This window comes from Laetiporus sulphureus (genome assembly GCF_001632365.1).
Source record: "Laetiporus sulphureus 93-53 unplaced genomic scaffold LAESUscaffold_4, whole genome shotgun sequence".
NCBI classification, from domain to species: domain Eukaryota; kingdom Fungi; phylum Basidiomycota; class Agaricomycetes; order Polyporales; family Laetiporaceae; genus Laetiporus; species Laetiporus sulphureus.
In genome coordinates, this window is record NW_024468513.1 from 1,129,922 (window position 1) to 1,149,913 (window position 19,992).

At 53.2% G+C, this 19,992-nt stretch overlaps 9 protein-coding genes across 9 annotated transcripts; 4 read left to right on the top strand and 5 right to left on the bottom strand.

Annotated features, from left to right (window-relative positions):
• Positions 1-41: 41 nt before the first annotated feature.
• LAESUDRAFT_755633 (nucleoside hydrolase) lies at positions 42-1,752 on the bottom strand (the record flags this gene model as incomplete). The annotated part of the gene is made up of 8 exons (XM_040912045.1): positions 42-354; positions 414-816; positions 868-1,154; positions 1,218-1,385; positions 1,436-1,460; positions 1,523-1,578; positions 1,634-1,670; positions 1,734-1,752. 8 exons carry the CDS (start codon positions 1,750-1,752, stop codon positions 42-44), a joined length of 1,308 nt encoding a protein of 435 aa, XP_040768745.1.
• A 1,194-nt stretch (positions 1,753-2,946) lies between these two features.
• LAESUDRAFT_360650 (guanine nucleotide binding protein beta subunit) lies at positions 2,947-4,514 on the top strand. Its single transcript, XM_040902167.1, has 5 exons — positions 2,947-3,251; positions 3,307-3,646; positions 3,709-3,784; positions 3,960-4,225; positions 4,283-4,514. The coding sequence occupies exons 1-5, from the start codon at positions 3,143-3,145 to the stop codon at positions 4,431-4,433; spliced, it is 942 nt and encodes a 313-aa protein (XP_040768746.1). The 5' UTR covers positions 2,947-3,142; the 3' UTR covers positions 4,434-4,514.
• Positions 4,515-4,800: 286 nt separating this feature from the next.
• LAESUDRAFT_693502 (NAD-binding protein) lies at positions 4,801-5,965 on the bottom strand (the record flags this gene model as incomplete). Its single annotated transcript, XM_040906166.1, has 3 exons — positions 4,801-5,496; positions 5,555-5,812; positions 5,891-5,965. The coding sequence occupies 3 exons, from the start codon at positions 5,963-5,965 to the stop codon at positions 4,801-4,803; spliced, it is 1,029 nt and encodes a 342-aa protein (XP_040768747.1).
• A 184-nt stretch (positions 5,966-6,149) lies between these two features.
• On the bottom strand, positions 6,150-7,227 carry LAESUDRAFT_741316 (Caleosin-domain-containing protein; the record flags this gene model as incomplete). The annotated part of the gene is made up of 4 exons (XM_040911134.1): positions 6,150-6,446; positions 6,516-6,643; positions 6,699-7,056; positions 7,113-7,227. 4 exons carry the CDS (start codon positions 7,225-7,227, stop codon positions 6,316-6,318), a joined length of 732 nt encoding a protein of 243 aa, XP_040768748.1. The 3' UTR covers positions 6,150-6,315.
• Positions 7,228-7,781: 554 nt separating this feature from the next.
• On the bottom strand, positions 7,782-8,329 carry LAESUDRAFT_721424 (uncharacterized protein). The gene is made up of 2 exons (XM_040908012.1): positions 8,119-8,329; positions 7,782-8,059 (listed from the first exon to the last, which is right to left on the bottom strand). The coding sequence occupies exons 1-2, from the start codon at positions 8,288-8,290 to the stop codon at positions 7,947-7,949; spliced, it is 285 nt and encodes a 94-aa protein (XP_040768749.1). The 5' UTR covers positions 8,291-8,329; the 3' UTR covers positions 7,782-7,946.
• A 547-nt stretch (positions 8,330-8,876) lies between these two features.
• LAESUDRAFT_721425 (S-adenosyl-L-methionine-dependent methyltransferase) lies at positions 8,877-10,732 on the top strand. The gene is made up of 10 exons (XM_040908013.1): positions 8,877-9,044; positions 9,136-9,161; positions 9,225-9,391; positions 9,444-9,507; positions 9,568-9,798; positions 9,857-9,972; positions 10,030-10,108; positions 10,170-10,269; positions 10,333-10,494; positions 10,647-10,732. The coding sequence occupies exons 1-10, from the start codon at positions 8,965-8,967 to the stop codon at positions 10,651-10,653; spliced, it is 1,032 nt and encodes a 343-aa protein (XP_040768750.1). The 5' UTR covers positions 8,877-8,964; the 3' UTR covers positions 10,654-10,732.
• Positions 10,733-11,021: 289 nt separating this feature from the next.
• On the top strand, positions 11,022-13,201 carry LAESUDRAFT_734696 (uncharacterized protein; the record flags this gene model as incomplete). The annotated part of the gene is made up of 6 exons (XM_040910535.1): positions 11,022-11,180; positions 11,244-11,557; positions 11,622-11,685; positions 11,746-11,830; positions 11,879-12,564; positions 12,617-13,201. 6 exons carry the CDS (start codon positions 11,022-11,024, stop codon positions 13,199-13,201), a joined length of 1,893 nt encoding a protein of 630 aa, XP_040768751.1.
• A 366-nt stretch (positions 13,202-13,567) lies between these two features.
• LAESUDRAFT_755639 (uncharacterized protein) lies at positions 13,568-16,980 on the bottom strand (the record flags this gene model as incomplete). Its single annotated transcript, XM_040912046.1, has 2 exons — positions 13,568-15,360; positions 15,420-16,980. 2 exons carry the CDS (start codon positions 16,978-16,980, stop codon positions 13,568-13,570), a joined length of 3,354 nt encoding a protein of 1,117 aa, XP_040768752.1.
• Positions 16,981-18,449: 1,469 nt separating this feature from the next.
• Positions 18,450-19,816, top strand: LAESUDRAFT_734698 (BAR-domain-containing protein; the record flags this gene model as incomplete). Its single annotated transcript, XM_040910536.1, has 10 exons — positions 18,450-18,463; positions 18,519-18,552; positions 18,641-18,714; positions 18,803-18,864; positions 18,920-19,062; positions 19,128-19,223; positions 19,281-19,361; positions 19,417-19,598; positions 19,652-19,706; positions 19,763-19,816. The coding sequence occupies 10 exons, from the start codon at positions 18,450-18,452 to the stop codon at positions 19,814-19,816; spliced, it is 795 nt and encodes a 264-aa protein (XP_040768753.1).
• Positions 19,817-19,992: the final 176 nt, after the last annotated feature.

Here is a 19,992-nt window from a genome sequence, read left to right on the forward strand (position 1 = left end):
GTATCGCTATATGGCCCATGCGCATCTTATTAAAATCTGCATCAGCTCATATCATCAAAGGCATAACCTTGAGTTCCCCATATTCTCTCCATCATCAGCTTGACCAGTGCTCTTGAGCCTGGGGTCTCTACAACACAGGCAATACCAGCTGGATTATCAGGCAAAGGTTCCGTCTGGTCGGACCGCTCGACCTCGACCTGAGCTGGCACGGCTGTAGACTCGTAGTCACCTGTGTGATGAAAGTGGTGTCGGTCAAGCTCCGCCTGCACTTCAGCACGATTCACACCAGGAGCGTACGCTCCTGGATCGTCTCGTCGATCCACCACTAGCATGCCGCGCGTCAACTCGCCGACACTGAAAAGAAGACGTTAGCAATTCGCCTGACGATCGTCATCAAGAGAGCATGCGCTGACCGTTCCACCTCGAACTTTCTCTTCGTCGCCCGCCAGCCCGGTTGCAATGTCGGAATGGCGCCCACGGCGTCGTCGGGCGAAGGAAGATTCTCAATAGCACACCACAGCGCCACAATGTCGTGCAACTCCATAGCGTCTTTTCCGAACTCAATCATAATCTCGCGAGTGCGCTCCAGAAACGCGCTCGTAAAGTGAACGAGGGGAGGTTTGTCCTGGCTTCTCGACGGCTTTTTTGTTGACTCGAAAGCGGCATCGACCTTGTCTCTGTAGTAAGGGAACGGCAGCTCGTGCGGAGTTGTGAGATCGAGGGGTAGCAGAAGAAAGCGCTCGAGTGGAAGGCCCATCTCGGGCGAGGTGGGAGTGAGAAGCTCTCGCACAGCATATGGGTCGGCGAAGAAGTTGACTTTAAAATGTATCAGTTTGCATTATGGTCCGAGCAATATGCATCACATACATTCTGCGACCGGACTTGTGTTACCAGGAACGTCCAAGGCTCCGCCCATACAGACGATACGGCCGATACGGCTCCTTATGACGTCTCCATGCCGGCGCATAAGTTGTGCAAGGTTCGTCATCGGCCCCAAAACAAGATATGTAACACTCCTCGTGGGCCGAGAAGCTATGAGCTCTGCCGCAACCTCCACTCCAGTCTTGTTGGCAAAGTGTAGGTATGAATGGGTCTGCGGGATATCCTTGATGTCTAAATCTGGGTGCCGGTGCGTGATGTCTGTGAGACCATCTCTGCACGATGATGCACGAGTTGATTAGAATACATGGCAAGAATGTGCCTTTCGCGGCACTTACCGGCCGTGGAAGTACTGTGCGCTGTGCAAATCGCCTTTTAAAGGATGATCCGCACCCTTGGCAAGAATTATCTTGGTGGAGGATGAGTAGCCAGGGAAACGTGCATGATCCTCCGGGTGTTGCTCCAAATGTTTCGCGATGGCCTTATAGAGTTTCAGGATGTTCAGACTGTTTAGCAGAGTCGGTGATAGCAGAACGAGCATGCTGAAATCACGTACTATGATGATTCAATGTCAGTGTTACCTAAAGATCACTCACGTTAAAGGACCTATTACACTGTACTATGATGGTATTTAGGTACGTACCAAAGGAGATGATTATGGCGAGGACCTCTAGTTCTGGAGAAGCCAATGCCAGTAGTCTTTAAAATGAGCTGTGATCAGTGTGTTTTCATTGCATATATAAAAGACTCGTACATGGCCAGGGTATCATCAACACCGGGATCTGTGTCAACTGCACCAAGGATAGGATTGCAAAGTCGGTTATCTGTCGTCCACTCCGACAATTCTCACTCACTGATCACAGGGATCCTCATGACGGCTGTCAAATAGAATGTCACAAAGATCCTGACCTATCCTTCAATTGCCTTGCCGCAAACGTAAAGGTCACGACCAAGGAATTGAGGAAGCGAGTCAACAGCCCTAAGCATCGGAAGATTAGCTCCGCGATCGATGCACGTGACCGCGTCTGAGCAAGATGCGCGTCGCGACCCTACGAACCCAACACCGGGCGTCCGCAAACTCAGGACGTACGCGTCGATTAGCTTCTTGTACGTACACGTATCTACACAATCAGACATATGGGTTTCGTGTCGACATGGTCAGATATCGACGATGGCTCTTCAAAGCTTCAGGCCTTCAGGTGGCGGTTGGTTGCCTTCCTGTACCGTTTGCGCTGAAGAAGTCATAGCACGCTCATAAGGTGTCCAACACAATCGTTTCATTGATATCTCGTGCAGACACTTGCACAAGGGCGTGTGAATAAAGCGTTGAGTGAGTACGAACATATGCTCATATATGAAAGATGAATAATCAGAGATTCTGGTGGAAAAAATGTGGTCTCATAGGGAAACACCCTTAAAATCAAGCATCATTGCGAGTTCATTCCCGTCAAGCATTTGTATCATAGGCAAAACAGCTGTGGGGAAGAAGTTGGGACGCAAAACTCACCATTTCTCCTACATTCTTGAAGTAGTAGACTTCGTGCATATTATGACCGTAGAGTTCTGAATGCTGAAGCAGGCGAGAACCCTGTCCGAAAATATCTCTGTGACTTACATATATCGCACAAAATACTGCGTAGAGCATGAGGACAAGTGAAGTTCAGGACCAGAACGAGGAACGAGCGCTGGGCCGAACGCTTGCTTACTAAGCAGGCGGGCGCAGAAGAGATGCGCTCAACTGACGTACGCGCTACGTCTCTTCCCACCCGCCACGACCTTCGCTACCAGCTCGTCTCGTAGTTTCTTTACCCACTCACCCACTCCTTTTTTTAGTGTTTAGTGGTGGTGTAGTCGTGCCCCCCCCTCGTTAGGCTGCTACGCCGCCACTTCACGCTCGAGAGTTCGGCTTAGACGCGCTCGGAAGCCCCGGATCGCCGGCCAGCGAATCAGGAGCCTGGGCACCGATGCAAGGACCCCGGACACTGGCGATCCAGACCCGAGCACCTTTCATGCACGGCGGAAAAAGCCGCGTGCTTGCCCGGCCGAATCCTCTCCCTGGTTCCTACCTCACCTCGCAAGCGCCCGCTGAACTTAGGAAGCGAAAGCGCCAGTGAACTTTGATCTCGGCGATTGCCGGGGCTGTACAGTACCAGTCACTGTGGCTGTCACGCTCTCCCGCCATTCCACGCAGGGCCGTAACAGCGACGAGCAGCTCAAGACCGACGCCGCCGCCCTCCTCAATCCTCCCCATACACTCGCCAGCATGACGGAATCCCTGCGTTATCTCGGTTCGATGGCCGGCCACAAGGGCTGGGTCACCGCCATCGCCACTTCGTCCGAGAACCCGGACATGATCCTGACTGCGTCCCGCGGTACGTTCGCTAGGTCGAATACATGGCTGATGTGGTCTGACACGACTCAACGCAGATAAGACCATCATCGTCTGGCAATTGACGCGCGACGAGGACTCGTATGGTTACCCTAAGCGCATCCTCCACGGCCACGGCCATTTCGTGTCTGACGTTGTCATCTCGTCCGACGGCCAGTTCGCGCTTTCTTCCTCATGGGACCACACCCTTCGCCTCTGGGATCTCAATACCGGTCTCACAACGCGCCGTTTTGTCGGCCACACCTCTGATGTCCTCTCGGTCAGCTTCAGCGCTGACAACCGGCAGATTGTCTCTGGCTCGCGCGACAAGACAATCAAGCTCTGGAACACACTTGGAGAGTGCAAGTTTGACATCAAGGAGGATGGCCACACCGAGTGGTGAGTTGCAGATTAGGGTTTGGTGCTCCGCGAGGTATTAACGCAGGATGTCCTCTCTACAGGGTATCATGCGTGCGCTTCAGCCCTAATGTCTTGAACCCCGTCATTGTCTCTTGCGGTTGGGACAAGGTGGTCAAGGTGAGCTTCATTTTCATATATTCTAGCTTTGACCACTCTTTCGGTGTGATGTTACAACATATTTGCTACTTCAGAGGGTATCACCCAATGAGACTACACAAATCACCAAGATCTCTGACCTTCTCTTATTTGCGTTCATTTTGACTTGGTACCGAACGCTGACAATCTCCGTCAGGTCTGGGAGCTCTCGAAATTCAAGCTCAAGACCAACCACTACGGCCACACCGGCTACATCAACACTGTCTCTGTTTCACCTGATGGCTCATTGGCCGCGTCCGGTGGAAAGGACGGCATCACCATGCTGTGGGACCTGAATGAGGGCAAGCACCTCTACTCGCTAGAGGCAGGTGACATTGTCAACGCCCTCGTCTTCTCCCCCAACCGATACTGGCTCTGCGCGGCGACTGCGACATGCATCAAGATCTTCGATCTGGAGAGCAAGTGCGTGTCGGTCTGTAAGGGTACAGATCTGCGTTAGTCTTACTGTGCACCTCATAGGTCGATCGTCGACGAGCTCAAGCCCGACTTTGCCCAGAGCGCACATGCTCGAGAACCCGAGTGCGTGTCCATCGCCTGGTCGGCGGACGGACAGACGCTGTTCGGCGGCTTCACGGACAACCTCGTCCGTGTGTGGACCGTCACCTCATAACGCATTCACCAGCCTCTCAAAATGGTGTCATTGCTGTGGGAGTCTTTGCCGCGAGAGTGGAAAGGGGGCTGTATTGTACGTCGGTTGCTGGTTGTACACTCAAAAGCAATGCGAGTCTCTGCATTTATCGATGACCACCTGTCAGGCAAGCCTGTATGTGCTATTTAATGACTTTCGGTGAGTCTGAAGTGCACACTGATCTGTTGCTACGCGCGAGACGCTTTCGTAGATATCCATATGCGGTACGGTATCGGTATTATAGGATGCCATTCATACAATTCTAGGGGCACTACCGAACAATCCGTTCGTCTGCTGCGCAACATACCCTCTGTGATGTCGACCGCTCTGTCATACTTCGTGTCTCCATCTACGGTTTCCTTTCGTTCCACGGTAACAACGCGTCGTCGCCCACTTTGTCCGTTATCAGTTGCTCGCTCAGCTTCCACAAGTTCTCTCCGAGTTGTGCATCGCGCGCCATGTCACTCTCCTTGCTTCCCTCTCCGGGGTCCGTGATGTAACGTCCGTTCCACTTCGGGCTGTGTTGCTCGACTTCCTCGCACGTCGCTGCCCACAGAGTACTCAAACTTCCCTGATCCGGATTACGCATGAACGGAATCGTTGCATGCTTCATCACGGTGCCCGCCAGGTTGCCGTATGCCTCTTTGAACTGCTCCTGCTGCCCCGTGTGCACCGCGCCGGGGTGCGTAGCGAGTGCAAGGATGCGGTCGCTTGCAGGACCCAGCACACGCTCGATGATCCCGAACTTGACGAACAAGATGTTCGCGAGCTTGCTGCGGGCGTACAGCTGCACGGACCCAATATCGGTGTTGATTTCGTCGAGCGACTTGAAGCGCACTGAAGACGGTGCGGCCGCGTGAAGCGAGGATGAGACACAGACTATGCGCGGGGCGGGCGTGTGTGGCTGTGCGGCTGTGCGCCGCATGAGCGGCAGGAGCCGGTTGACGAGGTAGAAATGCCCGAGATGGTTCACGGCAAAATGTCGGTCGATGCCATCCGTCGAGGTGTCGTACTTGTTCACGCCCACGCCGGCGTCGCAGATGAGCTGGAGAGTGCATTTCAGTTGGAATGATGCGCATATTATGTGCAAGTGAGCAACGTACAAGGTCGAGCCGCTCCTCTTGCTCCCGGATTTGGTCGCCGACCTTCTTGACGTGCTTGAGGTTACCCAGGTCGCACTCGATGAACGTCACGTCGATGAGAGCACCCGAGGAGTCTTGAGCAGCAGTACGGATCTTTGAGATGGCCTCTTCGGCATTTTCGCTGCCGCGCGCGAGGAGGAGAACGCGGGCTTTGGCAAGGGCGAGGGTTTTGGCCACCTCGAATCCTATACCGCCCGTCCCGCCCGTCACTACTGCCGTCTGCTCAAAAGTCAGTATAAATACCGACTGGGCGCAGTAACTTCGACTGGGTCAGAGTACTCGAGGAAGGACACTTACCCTGCCATGCAAGTCTGGGACGTCGGCCTGGCTGTATTCCTCCTTCCCTACGAGCTTGTTGATCGCCGCCTGCATGAGGGTGCGTCTGTTAAGGTCAATATATGCGTGCTTTCTGAAGAGTGTGAGGGGCAGATGTCCACGGACGCTAATGAGGGAGAGCAACATGGAGACGAACTTGAGTTGCCTATTCTGGGACAGCACCGATCACCAGGCGTACTGGTGGCGAAGCGATCAACGGGTATGACCTCACGATATATGGCTACAAATCCTCCTGACATCGGGTTACAGGTTTTGCTACAAGGTACAAGATATCGTACTGCGTAAATTCTCGACAAAAGTCTATCATCATGAGGGCACCGCGTCGAGCTATAGGATCTATGTCCGAAAGGCGTCCGTATCATCTGGCGGTCATCGAGCTTGCAAGGTCATGTCGCATAGGCTTTACCAGATCTTTTGAGAGAAAGTTCGGCGAAGATGCTCCCATCGTATACGCGGCGGACGTCTTCTTTCTTGATGATGCCATCCTCGGGCCAGATCAGCAGGTACACGAAGAGCCCTGCATCGTTAACAATTAAGGTCACCTTGGGACATCCTCTATGCGCTGTGGATATGAGGATCTACTTACACTCCATAATGGCGCCGGCCCAACCGGCCGGATCGAGGAGGCCGCGTTGTCCATGAAGGAGTCTCACAATTCCCCACTTGGTCAATCCTACTCTTCCGTCTGCGTACTTCGAGAAAACGTCTTCAAACCTGCGTCATCTCCATCAGCACCAAAATGCACAAGACAACGCAGCGGCGTACGCACTTTTGCGGGATAAACCGGCCCTCGTTGTCGTACGTGCCAGTATCGCTGCCATGCTTCGACTTGTGGATGTTTTGCACGTAGACGCGAAAGAACAGGTCCGGGAGGAGGCCAGGCACGGTGGGGTACGAGAGGAAGCCGTTGATGATGAACACCGCCACGAGACAGTGGAGGAGGTTGAAGCCTAGATTGCGGAGGCCGCGGAAGGTGTCGATAGGCCAGACGACGCCGTCGTGGTCGGGGTCGAAGTAGTCGCAGTGTTGCTGCAGGACCGTCTGATGGCTGTGCTTCGCTGCCCAGCTGTCTGTCTGAGTGCCTTGAGGGGCTTCCAAGGAAGCCGCGAGGTTGGCACGGGCGGTGCCTGCCACACGTCAAAGTGAACAAGAACGGGAAAAAACACGACCGTTATGAAGCTACCTGGATTGCGGAGTCGTGCATTCTCGGATTGCGTGGGGTTGTACGGGTTTCGCTTGTAGGTCTCTAGGACTCGAATGACGCACGTCTGGGTCGACTGGTCTGGTACTTGCAGCATGGTTGTTAGTTGTGTGCGCTGTTGCGATGTGGGGTAGTGGTGTTTGAGCCGGACTGACACTCCACGTTAGGATGTGTTCGACAATGTCGAGCGTTCAACAGCCTGAAGTCTTGCAAGCCCGGCACTCTCCGTGACGTGATCACGACAGGTAGTACTACTCCTCTCAACTCTTGACGTTTTATTTGAACGAACCACAAGAGCGAACGTTTCCTAATCCCGATAAGTAGAATTCATGATCGTGAACATACAACTCACCTTCATGTGGGCGCAACCACCTATCAAGCTATGTGACTAAGTTGCGTGGATCTCTGGATACGCGTAATTCGCCGCAACGCGGCTGAGTGTCCCAGGAATCTAATATCATCGGTCTACCTGCCTTGCCTACGCAGATCCGCTAAACCCTGAGAGTTACCATTGCAAATGCTTGACATAGCACGGATCACCACCGGAGCGCCCAAGCGCCGCATGTGCCTGAGACCAGCTGCGGAATCAAAGGCAGAATGAGGTCGACGGACACAACACACACTCCAGAAAGTTCATTATTTGTTATACAGATCACCAAAATAAAACTCCAGATAAAAGCTAATGTCCGCGCCGCTCTACAGTGTACAAAAAGGATATTGTGGAGACGAGGGAAAAAAATGAAAGCAAGAAAGATGTAAATATAATCACCACCTTCTCCTTTGTTGAGGTAAAGTGGAAGCTTCGTGAAGGCTGACTTAGCCGCACGGCCCCTCCTCAAGGACCGCGCCGCAGCGGGCGCAAGTGACCTTCCGATCCAATAGGCAGCAGGCAATACCGAAAGGGAACCAGAAGATTGCCGCGAGGATACCTGCATGTCAAACATCAATGTTTCTGCATCATTGCGCAGCCTGCTTCGAATTGACTCACCAAGTAAGCCGAACTGCGTGCGCACGACGTGCCCGCCCTGCTGCAAGCAGATCATCTGCGGGTGGTCTGGAGGCAATAGCGATGCAACATGCTCCCCAGTGACGGGATTCACGTAGTTGTACACTGTCGCGGTAGGATAGGGGCCGGCAGAGGCTGGAGGAGGACCGGACATTGGACCTGGGTAGTATGATCGTTGCCGTGGTGGTGGCGGTACATTCACCGTAGAGCCCTTTGTGGCCCCTTCAGCGACGTACGGTCCTGAAGCTGCAGTACGATCAGTGTTTGCAGACCAAAGAGAGGAGATCTTGCTTACAGGCCATCTCTGATACGACCGCATCGTATGAAGGAGGCTGCGTAGTTGGATTGTCCGATTTCTGAGTCTGCAAGATGAGTGGTTGTGAGCGAGGTGAACGATGCGATGGGAAGCTCGCAGCACGCACCATGTTTATGGTGTTGTTAGAGTCAACTATCATGACGGACGGAGCAAGGAGGGACCTAAGTAGGCGGGGGAGAGGTGGGGTGCCCAGTGCCGGCTGCGGTCTAGTTTGAGGACGGCTCGGAGCTGCGGAAGGCTATGGCGTACGTGCTCCATGCCGTAATACGTGGCCCACCCGGACAGCGGAGTCCGCCTAGAGCATGCCTATAGCACCGCCTTCATGCGCCGGCACGCACGTGATCCCTTGTTGTTCTCGATCGATCTATTTGATCGAGTCCACGTGCGCGTTGATTTTTCTTGCAATCCAAGCATTTCAAGTTATTCCGCTCGGCCGTGCTCAAGGGTATTCTTCTTGCTTTGCTCACTTCCTTCCAAGACTTCACTGTTTTTGTGATCAGTGTAACGCAACCATGGAAAGCGCAGGACCATCATCGTCGTCCAACACGACGCAGGATGAGGTTACGCCAGACAACATGACCTCGAGAGACTAGTTCGTTCGCGTATTCAACCATCTCTGCAGCTCTGTACCATCTGCAGGGTGTCATAGTGAGTATCATATTGACTGCTGCGCGTCGAAACAGCTATGCCGACTCCTACGCCCACTTCGGTGTGTATGCTTCTTCTACGTTTTTCGCAGCAGCAGACACTGATTTGCCACCCGATATCATAGGTATCCACGAGGAAATGCTCAAAGACTCCGTGCGAACGGGCTCATATCGCAACGCAATCATGAACAACCCTCACTTGTTCAGGGGCAAGACTGTTCTTGATGTTGGCTGTGGGACCGGTATCCTCAGTATGTTTGCCGCGAGGGCTGGCGCGAAACACGTTGTCGGGGCATGTGTGTATCTATCGAGGCAGCGAGCTGGATACTTACATATTACGATAGATTGACATGTCAAACATCATCGACCAAGCCGTCAAAATTATTGAAGCCAATGGCTTCAAAGACAGTACGTCGCTTTAACCTTTTCAAATTGTGCCGCCAGTCATGATGACCCTTTACATCACAGAGATCACCCTTGTCAAAGGGAAGTTGGAGGATGTCCCACTACCGATCCAGCAGTTCGATATCATCATCTCCGAGTGGATGGGCTACTTCCTGTTATACGAGTCCATGCTCGATACTGTCCTACTCGCACGTGACCGCTATCTGAAGCCTGGCGGTCTCATCTTCCCTGATACTGCAACGCTGTATTTGTCTGCTATTGAAGACTCCGAATACAAGGAGGAGAAAATCAACTGTGAGCTGACCCATTGTGATTACGGAACAAGAACCTGTCTCTAACGAATTGCTTATAGTCTGGGACAACGTCTATGGGTTTGATTACTCCTGCATCAAGGATATCGCGCTGCGAGAACCCCTTGTAGATACTGTTGACGCGAAAGCAATCGTTACAAACAACTGCATGATTAAGGTCTGTGTCTATCATGAAAAGTGAGGATAGCATGCGCTCACCTCATGCATTGCGCAGCACATTGACTTGCTTACTGCCAAAAAAGAAGATCTGACCTTCACCTCTCCATTCACGCTCAAGGCACAAAGAAATGATTGTGCGTAGTATTTTGTCATGTTTAGAACTCGGATTGTATTCATCAAAAGTCTGATTGTCAGACGTGCATGCATTCCTCGCATGGTTTGACATCTCCTTCGAGTGCACCCACACGAAGGTCAGGTTCTCGACTGGTCCCCATTCCAAATATACCCACTGGAAGTGAGCTGATTCAATTCAGAGGAAGAAGAGAACGTGCTAATATGTCTTTTGTCATTCAAATAGACAAACCGTCTTTTACACTCCCAACACCATCACCGTATCCGCAGGAGAAGATATATCCGGTCGATTGACCTGTGCTCCGAATGCGCGGAATAACCGCGACCTCGACATCACCATCACCTACAGGGTGCGCGATGATCCGGAGACGGAGATCCAGTACAAGATGTGCGTCTTTCTCTCCTTCGTCGTCTTGCTGGTATATTCGTCAAGCGGGACGAGCGCTGACCGGTTGTCAGGTCCTGATTTATATCACCACCGCACCTTTTTGCATCGTGCATGCATGTCTGACTCGCTGCCACACCATTCGATATTTGCAGGTACTAGATTGTGGTATTTTCTTGCAGATGGGGACATGGGAAGTTTGATGTGCGAGACTGACGTGTACATTCATATATTCATACGCAATACATAAGCATACGTGCACCATCGCGGCAGAACGAGGGCATATGTTCCGACGTGTAGCTTGTGTGACGTGGAGTTCTGGAGAAAGAGCGTCTGTGTCGACGCGGTGTTCGATGGGATGGCCTTCAGGTCCAGCCACCGTGTTCCATACATCAACGTCAAACCCAAGAGTGCCATCCGGGGAACCGAAGATGTCGGAGGATTGGAGAGCACTTATAAGACCATAAGGACGCAACTCGAATCACTCGCCACCCCTTCCCTACCGCCTAATAACTTATTGTCGTACTATTATGCAAGATGTCTCCTTTGCGGATGTTTCCGTCCACCGACTGTTGAGCTCGACACCGCCGAACCGTCACTCCTCGCTATACTCTATACCAGCGGACGTGTTCAGTGAGATCGGGTCGCATCTCACCACACTCTCTGATATCCTCCACTTCAGTCTGGCAGTAAGACCGATCTCTGTCCAGTGTCTACGAGGGGATACGAGCAATACTAATTGCCTGCGATAGTCGTCGGACGTTTACTGGAAGCTAATACCGGCAGTCTACTCCATCGTCGAACTACGAGGCCCTGCACAATGCGAAGCGACGCTGGGCATGCTGCAGCGCTGCCCGAAGATCGCACGACATGTCCAGAAGCTCGTCGTGTGCCCAGAAGAACAGCGATTCAAGCGGCGACAGCAACTGAGGGCCTGGGACAATGCGGGGACGGTTTCTCGGTTGGTCAGTCTGGCGGCGCGGCATTTAGATGCTCTGCAGACGTTCGAGTGGGATGGGGACGATATGCTGCCGGATGACCGCATGTGGTCTAGCTTGCAGGAGTGGTACGTCGAAACGCGCTTGTGCGCCTCAGTTACCGCCACTAATGATGGGTTCCTTCGTCTGAAGCTGTCCATACCTGAGGAATATCGGAACCACATTCGGGTGCTTTTTGCCTCGTCCCAGCAGCCATGTACGTCGATGCAGTTCCTTCTGCATGCCGTATCATCTAAATTCAGCGAATGTATTGCAGTTATTCGAGTTCAATGACCTTGCTAGTTTTTCACTGTTCTTCAAGGATGGGTTCTACCATTCTCAGTTGCATATCCCTTCACGAGGTAGGTTCTCAGTCATGTCCATATGATCGTCTGTGAACGTCATTGTAGAAAGCGAGCCGGTCTTCTCCCCTATCCGGGACATGCTCGTCAATCGATGTCCCAACCTCGAGTCGTTGGCGGTCGCGGGAACATCTGCCGAGCCCCTCGACATCTTGCGCCTCCTCACAAGCTACTGGCCTCGCCTGCGCTCGTTGACCATCGGTGAACCGACGAGCGAAATTCCGGCTCCTGTGAACCCCGCGCTAGTTCATCCGTTCCTCAGGTTCCTCGAACGGCATCCCACGCTTGAGGGCCTCCATATCTTGAGCCATTCAAACATCCACTCAGTAGATCTGGGTGAGCTTGACAGGGATGCGCTCCCTATCTTGAAGGAATACAGCGGATCATTGGAGCATCTCAGAGCTCTCATCGATAGGGATCAGAACGGGGCAGCCAACGTGAATGCCAATGCGAACCTCCCTTGGGCAGCTCAGGGGCAACACGCGCCATCAAGTTCACCCCTTTCGATTACATTGCAATCCGTTCGCTTGCTGGAGCCCATGCAACTTAGGGAGTTCACACCGCTCACTATCTCTCGAGTGCTCATGGATCTTCCCGCACTTACATCGCTCAAGATCACCTTCGCCCTGCATAGCGGATATGACAGCAACGGCGTATTCCGCACCATTATCTCATCATGTCCTCAATTGCTGCACCTCGACCTGACCTGTACTTCTAAGCCCTCGTTTTATCTCGTACGTCACGTCCATCTTAAAGTAGCTGTTCAGAGTGTTGACCTTGTCCTAGGATTCCTTTTCACGGTCTCTCAGCAAGCTCGCAAAGCTCCGGACCCTGCAGCTCAGCATCGTAAAGTTTCACGGTGAAGAGCCGATGCATGCAGGAGCAGCACGCATCGCTCTCACCAATCCTCGCCTTTCCCGATTCACCATATCTTACATACCGACGCACACGCCGACGCTGCCCCTCCCGCCGCCGATCGAGAAAGGGACGTTCGAACTAGCGTGCGACACCCACGGCATCCCGATCAGCCTGTTCATCTCTGAGTGGCGCGCGTCGTTCTGGAATGGCGGGAGCGGCGGTATCATACGGGGAGCGCTCGTGGGTGCTGCGATATGGTTCGGCATGGGCGTTGGCAACGGATGGCGAGCAAATGGGAATGGTTGGACGCGCCGGTGGAAGTGCGAGCTACGGCCCAGCGGACACCCCGACGTCATGAGAAAGGGGATGCTGGAGCTTCTCTTTGAGCATAGTCCGGCAGGAGAAGAGGCTCGCCTCTTCGCTCTCTGCTTAGGTTTGCTCTCGTTGGCACTGTGGTGCATTGTTTGGAGGTCATCTGTATTGTCCTTGGTAGACACCGGTGTCAAGGTATAGAGGATGTCATTCGTAAGTTATTGCGATTTGTAGACGACAATGTTGTAGCTGCGCGCACTAGTATAATCATTCGTAATTCTATCATTGTACTGTCGCATCTCTTGTTCTGCGATGCGCAGAAGTTCACAGTGACGGGGAGACGGTGCAGACGCAACACTGTACGAAAAATATAGGCATACAAGGCAAACGACCAAGGTCCTAATGTCGTAACAGAATTGAGAGAGTAGATTATACACTTGTCAAGGGTATAGAGATGCACTGAGGACGAACTGGAGGAGGGGATGGGATGATCCAAATAATGAAGAAGTAGTAACCATGTCAAAGTATGAAAACAAGAGTAGTCAAGGTACAATACACAGATCAATATTACTTATTAGTAGGGGACTCCGGGCCGAAACTGGTCATCGCAAGGCACCCCAACCATGCCATCTCCACTGCAGCTCTCCCGATAGGTGTGAGCTCCCAGTTTATCTCTGGCTCCTCGGCCTCAGAGGACATCTGCACGGGCTCCGGGCTAGGAGATGGCAACGCAATAGCGAGACCAACCTTTGCCAGGCCTTCCGGGAGAAACTCCACGCCCTTGTTTCGGCTGTTGCAGATTCCGATGATGGCCCATGGCGTCTCCAGTCGCGTCTCACGGATAGCATTGGATGGAAGTAACCGCATCGCCTCCGCCATAGAGCCAGCAACGGAAAGCCCTTCAATTGGGAGCCTAACGCCAGTACCTAACAGGTCCTGATACGAAATCAGCCTGGCACGGACGGAGAACGAGGTGAGGAGGATCGTTTTGGAAGCTCCAGAGCCCGAAGAAGCCATAGCCACGTGCGAACCTGATCTTGAACGCTTCTTGCTGTCTTGTTTTTTGCTCTTCTCCTTACGTTCGTCGAATGGCACATAATAAACTAGAAGGTACTGCCGTTCCTCGACCGGAACACTGTACGAAGAGGAATCTTCGTTAAGAACTACGGACGCCGAATCGGTTTCGCCGGGCCACAATGGCAGAAGCATGTGAAGAGAATCCGCGGGGACGTGTGAGAAGATGTTCACAGTCTCATTTGGACGATGGTGCCTGGGCTTCATGCCCTTGGTCTTGAATGATGGCAGCAAACCGACATCCTTGAAGGACTCATTAAGATTTTGTATTACCCGATCTCGTTCCTCGACCCTCGATCGCGGAGCCATCGTCAACCATGGCGGAGTATATCGACCTTCTAACGCAGCTGATGGTGGGCCTTGTGAAGGCCGGAAGTTTTGGCCCAGCAACCTTCGTCGCAGGCGTTCCGTGATGCTCCTGGAATGTGACAGATCGTGCTCCGAGGAACGCTGGTCCGACCCTCCACGGAAGTACTCAATGCTACTCTGATCGAATATGGTCGCAAACGCTTCTGCATGAGATGTGCGCGGGGGCATTCGCTCCTCGTAATCATCGATCGCCATAGAATCGACATGTGTGGGAGAACGACTGGATGAAGAGGAGGCTGTAGGCGGGGGCGAGCCATACTTGGAAGTGACATCTACCGAATGTCGTACTGCTGCAGTATATCCTGAGGATAAATAAGCATCATGCGCATCTGCCACTGTCGGGATGATTGGTACGGAAGGATCCGAAGACGAAGAGGATGCGTAAGTCCTGGCGAAGATTAACGACGCCTGTTCGTTCGCTGTAGAGCGACTTGTCATGCTGTCTGCGCTAGATGTATGCGACGGCGGATCCGACCTAGGCTCCTTGCCTTTGCCTTTAGAGTTCGCATTGGGTCTCTCTCGAGCCTTGGCCCCTGCTGAAGCGCTACGTACAACGGTTCTTCCGGACGGTCCGCTCTCGCTCGCTGACGCATTGCCGCTTCCACCGTGAGCACGAGTCCGGCTATCTCCGTCCCTCAGCAAACCGTGCTCTTTGAGCTGATTCGTGGTACGGGTACTGGTATATTGTTCCTGGACACGTTTCGTTGCGAGGAGTATGCTTGAGCTAGTCGGCATAGACGTGTGCCCTTGACGTGTCTGGCGGAAGAGATCATATTTGCGGAAGATGGAAAACGCTATTGCTCGCGAGTGTTTGTGCACGACGGACACCGGACCACCGTGAGTGTTGCCATATGATAGTGGGTCAACAATATGCCGCACGACGATTCGCTGGGACGAAGGCTTCATCGGATCTTCTGCTGCTTAAAAGTTGTCAGGCGTGAACCCGATCTCTCCGATCGAGAAGAGGATAACTCACGTTTCACCATGTGCCTGTCCACTCTGAAACGCCCGACATGGGCCTGCCTCCAGGTCTCTTGTGCACCAGGTATCGTGGCTCGCGCCCCAGCAGCGTCCGCGCCATGAGCTCGTCGCGTATTAGCGCGCGCGTCTATAGTTACACCATCTAACGCCTCTCTCCTGAAACTCCATTGCAAAGCACGCTCGCTTGATACTGGGTCATAGCGCTGCAGGTGGCGGGTGAATGCGTCTTCGCCGACGCTTCCCACCGTCACAGTGCTCGGTCGTCGCCCGGATGGCCCAGTCACGGCTGTGCCCCAACCTGGATAATCGAACGTTTCAAACCCCTCCGGGTTTATTAGGGGCTGCGGAGGCGCACTGGGATCGATTTGCATCCACGATGGGGCATTTGACTGCCATGACTGGCGGCGTCCCGGATCGACGCTGCGCTCGCCGAAGATGTAGGCAAGATCCAAACCTTCATATGCGTTGGACTGGTGCTGTAGTCCACGCTGATCCTTATGCTCGTCTTCGCGCTCTTGCTGGAACTGTAAGTGCATATCCACTGCTTGTGGATCTGCCTGCTCCAACGCACTAGCGTCTAGAGGGACCGTCGGGCTGACTTCCTCTCGCGACAGGGTTTGTCCCTGACCAGCAGTCAGAGTTGCTATACTATCCTCCCGCGTTCTTGACCTAGTGGCGTACTCCTCCGGATCGATCGGGACACCCAAATGCCCTTGCTCTGCATCGTGGGCGCCGCTGACTTGGTCAATGTGCATGCGGCCATCCGTATGCATCGGATCATGGATATCGTATGCAAATTGACGAGAATCGTCGAACATGCTCCGCGATGTAGCCTCTAACATCTCCACATCATGAGCTGCAGGAGAACCGGAATGATGATGGAAGTCGAACTCGACATCAGTGTCGAAGTCCCCGCTCTCCCCCTCGCCCTCGCCGCAAGTAGTTCCGGACTCCGACTCCGCTTCGGTATGCTCGTGTTCAACAACATTGTCCTCGCTGTCCGCACGTTCAGATGGCCGCTTGGATTCGTCCTTCACAGTAGCAGGTGCGGGTGGCGATGGTGAACTCGATGTGGAGGTCGCTCTGGCTGAGGAATAAGCGTTTATGGGGAGGGAAGGCCTGCGTGTACCGTCATTCATCGCCCGCATTTTGGCACGCGAATGTTGCTCTGCCTCTGCGTCGGATTCATCGTCAGCGCGCGTGCCCTCTTCATCCATGTCTCTGGCACGCGTGCGCAGTGAGCGAGCGCGCGAGGCGATGAGGGAATTCTGATTAGTACCCGAGCTAAGACTAGTGACGGAGGGGCGAGGTGTGCGGTGTGCGCTGCTGGAACCACTACCACAAGCGAATGGGCTAATATTTTCTGGGAAATCAGGGTGATCGGGAGACGCAGAGCCGAATGTGAAGGTAGACAGGCTAGAATATAGATCATCATTACTCAATAGAGCGGCGTTTGTAACGGAATGGGCGTCTTGTGTAGAGTGCGACCCTGCCGTCGTTGAGCTCGTCGTTTGGAAATGTAGCGTCGGCAATGAGGGACGCCTGTTGGAGGGCATCGAAGCAGTTGATGCGCGATGAGGACGCCTGGAGAGGGAACGAGAAAAATGTAGGGGCAAGTGAGCGGTGTTGCCTGCGTACTGCGAGCTAATAAATGGAAAACATTGGCATGGTCGGAATAACATGAGGTTGTTAACGAGATGCGTACTGGTTTGGGATTGATCTCCTCCTGGCTGGAAGCACACCGAGCTCAGCACCATCACAGGCACTGCGACTAGGCACATTAGAACGGCCTGCGTTGTAGCGTAGGAGATCAACAGGACGTTGGGGATCTTGTGCTGTGTCGGCGTAACCAAGGAATGGCGACGACGCGGCCATCTGATCGTCAATTACAGTGAGCGTGACGTGAGTTGTCTGAGGGTCAAGAGGAGCTAGCGGTGCTCGTCGTAAGGCCGGAATGCTGTGATATTGTAGTGTACTGAACTCGGACGAAGAATATAGTTGTGGTACGCTGCCGCGTCGAGACAATGTTGCTTTCTGAAATGGTACAGTGCTTTGGGTCCAAGGTTCGCGTCCAAAATGAAACATGGAGGGCGTTGGGCAGCGCGACGGAATTGCTAGAGCAAGGGGAGAACGAGCATGGGGACGGACGGCCGAACTTCATGGGCGGAGGATGGAGGCCTGAGCCACGTGTTCGCCGCCCTTGTGCTGCTTTTGGTAAGGTCCATCTCGACGACTAGTATCTCCCGTTTGTGCCAGCGGCACAATTCCTGTCCGGCTTCGGGCAATTTTTCGCGCTGTAGATGGCGCCTTTCGCAGCCAAAATCAAGCGCACAGCCGGCCACCGGATATGCACGGCAAAGTCGATACAGATTGATGTTCATCCGGGCAAGCGTCTCGTTTCCGGAGTGGACTGGCGGTCCGGAAATGAGAAAGGACCGCAGGCAACAACAAGACAGTGCAATGCTTTGCGTATATAGTTCACTTCGGGGGACGCTGCGGTGCCAAGCTATGTTGTGGTCGACGAGGCGGTCGAGTGTGACCAGCGCTAACGAGGCAGCGAGATCTGACCGCGCGCAGCAGGCACAACGGCGGATCTGCGACGAACATACCCACATCACACCTCAGTGCACCAGCCAACTTCCCGAAGAGCTTTCGCACTGTCGTGTCGGTTTGACACAGCGTGTCTGGGACGTGCGCGGTATCTGATACTTTGGTACTGGTCTCGCGTGTAACAGCATGCACGCATCCGGGTCCGCGGCGTTGCATCGCCGACGCTGCTGGTAGTGAGCATATTCAAAACGTGATCGTTCGGTCCCACACGTTTTTTGTAACACTTCCTGAGCGTCGGATGGCCACTCGGGTTCAGAGCGCCTCTGCAGCTTATGGGCGCTTGAATTGGTACACGCAATCACGTGATGATGTACATTATGCGTCAGGCTGTAGGCGCCCGTCGTATCAGACAGACTGCATCCAACCCTCTAGATCTAACTGCATCCTCTTTCACGACGCGTTTTGAATATTCACGATGAGTTGGTCAGGGTGAGTAAGTCATACAATCTAGCTGATTGTAGGACTCAATTCGTTCTCCGTGCAGGTTCAAGAAGTCCATGAACCGAGCAGGGACTACCGTACGTCACACCCTCTCCTCTTCTGCCTGCACCGGGCACCAGTATATTCGCATACGAATCAGGCCTAATAGGACATGTATGCATACAGTTGCTTCAGAAGACTGGTCAGATCGAGCGCACGGTGGACAGAGACTACACGGATGAGGAAGTGAAATTCAAGACGTGCGTCAATGCCCCTATGCCCAGCTTTCTATCCGTTTTCCAGAATGTTTTGTTCACTCGCAGTCATTCTCGTGCGGCCGTTGTGCAGGTTCGAGAAGGAATGTCAGATGTTGCAGAAGGACAGCAAGGGATACCTGGACGCGATGCGAGGTGCGTGCGCAGTCGCTCGCGTGCTCTGCGCTACGGGATTCATGATCGAGAGCAGCGATGGCTAGTACGCAGAGTCGTCTCGCTGATACGATAGACGTGTTCTATGGCGCGGCGGACAAATCATCGGAGAGCGCGATGGCTGCGCATGCGTACAAACGGGCGGTTGATGACTTGGATACAGGCATTGGACGAGAGCTGGTGTGTGTCCTGATTCTCATCCAACCTGAGATAACATAAGGTGGACTGTGCTTACCTCGTGTTAGGATGCGCCGTATAGGACGACTGTGATGGAGCCGCTGGGCAAGATGAATGCTTATTTCCCAATAGTGAACGAGCATATCTCGAAACGTAACAAGAAGGTTTGCCTTCTCTACCAAAAACATCCGTCCTTTTACCCGCTCAACCAGACTCTCTAGCTGTTAGACTACGATGCTGCCCGTAGCAGGATGAATAAGTTAATCAACAAGCCCAGCGATGATCCGACCAAGCTTCCGAAGGTGCGCTTAAGCTGCCTGTCCTATGATGCGTCCTTGACCGTGCCATGCTCCATAGGCGCAGCAGGAACATGACGATGCGAAGGAAGTATTCGACATGCTTAATGATCAGCTGATCGCGGAACTTCCGCAACTGCTCGATTTACGTGTGCCCTTCTTTGACCCGAGTTTCGAAGCGATGATCCGCATGCAATGCAAGTTTGCAGAAGAAGGTTACGAGAAACTCAGTGGAGTACAGAGGTAACGCAGAACTTGATCACTTCACTTTATAACAGTGGTTGACTCGCTCTTAGATACTTCGCGGAGAACGTGCGAGATGACTATGCGGCAGGACAGCTTGATGCTCAGGTGCGGGCAGGACGGACGCTCTGATTCACTGTACGAACTAATATATACTTGCCTAGGTCGAGGGTGTTTTACAGGAGATGAAGGAGCTTACGATCTGCGGAGCGAGTTGAACAACAGGTTTCGCGCTTGACGATGTTTTGCTGTACTATCTTCCTATGGACGATTTATAGTCTTTCTCACATTCAATTGCCCTCCTTTGGACTGTAAAGTAATCACACATTAGCATTTTGTCGATTGTAAAGTTGCTCAATGGGCTGGAGAAGAACAAGAACAAGGGGAAGCCTGG

Bases quoted from the DNA above. Each gene is read 5' to 3' on its own strand.
- LAESUDRAFT_360650 (XM_040902167.1), top strand. From the start codon at position 3,143: ATGACGGAATCCCTGCGTTATCTCGGTTCGATGGCCGGCCACAAGGGC. The intron at 3,785-3,959 runs GTGAGCTTCATT...AATCTCCGTCAG, and splicing joins GTTGGGACAAGGTGGTCAAG to GTCTGGGAGCTCTCGAAATT. The intron at 4,226-4,282 runs GTGCGTGTCGGT...TGCACCTCATAG, and splicing joins ATCTTCGATCTGGAGAGCAA to GTCGATCGTCGACGAGCTCA.
- LAESUDRAFT_721424 (XM_040908012.1), bottom strand. From the start codon at position 8,290: ATGTCCGGTCCTCCTCCAGCCTCTGCCGGCCCCTATCCTACCGCGACA. The intron at 8,060-8,118 runs GTGAGTCAATTC...TTTGACATGCAG, and splicing joins CACGCAGTTCGGCTTACTTG to GTATCCTCGCGGCAATCTTC.
- LAESUDRAFT_721425 (XM_040908013.1), top strand. From the start codon at position 8,965: ATGGAAAGCGCAGGACCATCATCGTCGTCCAACACGACGCAGGATGAG. The intron at 9,508-9,567 runs GTACGTCGCTTT...TTTACATCACAG, and splicing joins AGCCAATGGCTTCAAAGACA to AGATCACCCTTGTCAAAGGG. The intron at 10,270-10,332 runs GTGAGCTGATTC...TCATTCAAATAG, and splicing joins TCCAAATATACCCACTGGAA to ACAAACCGTCTTTTACACTC.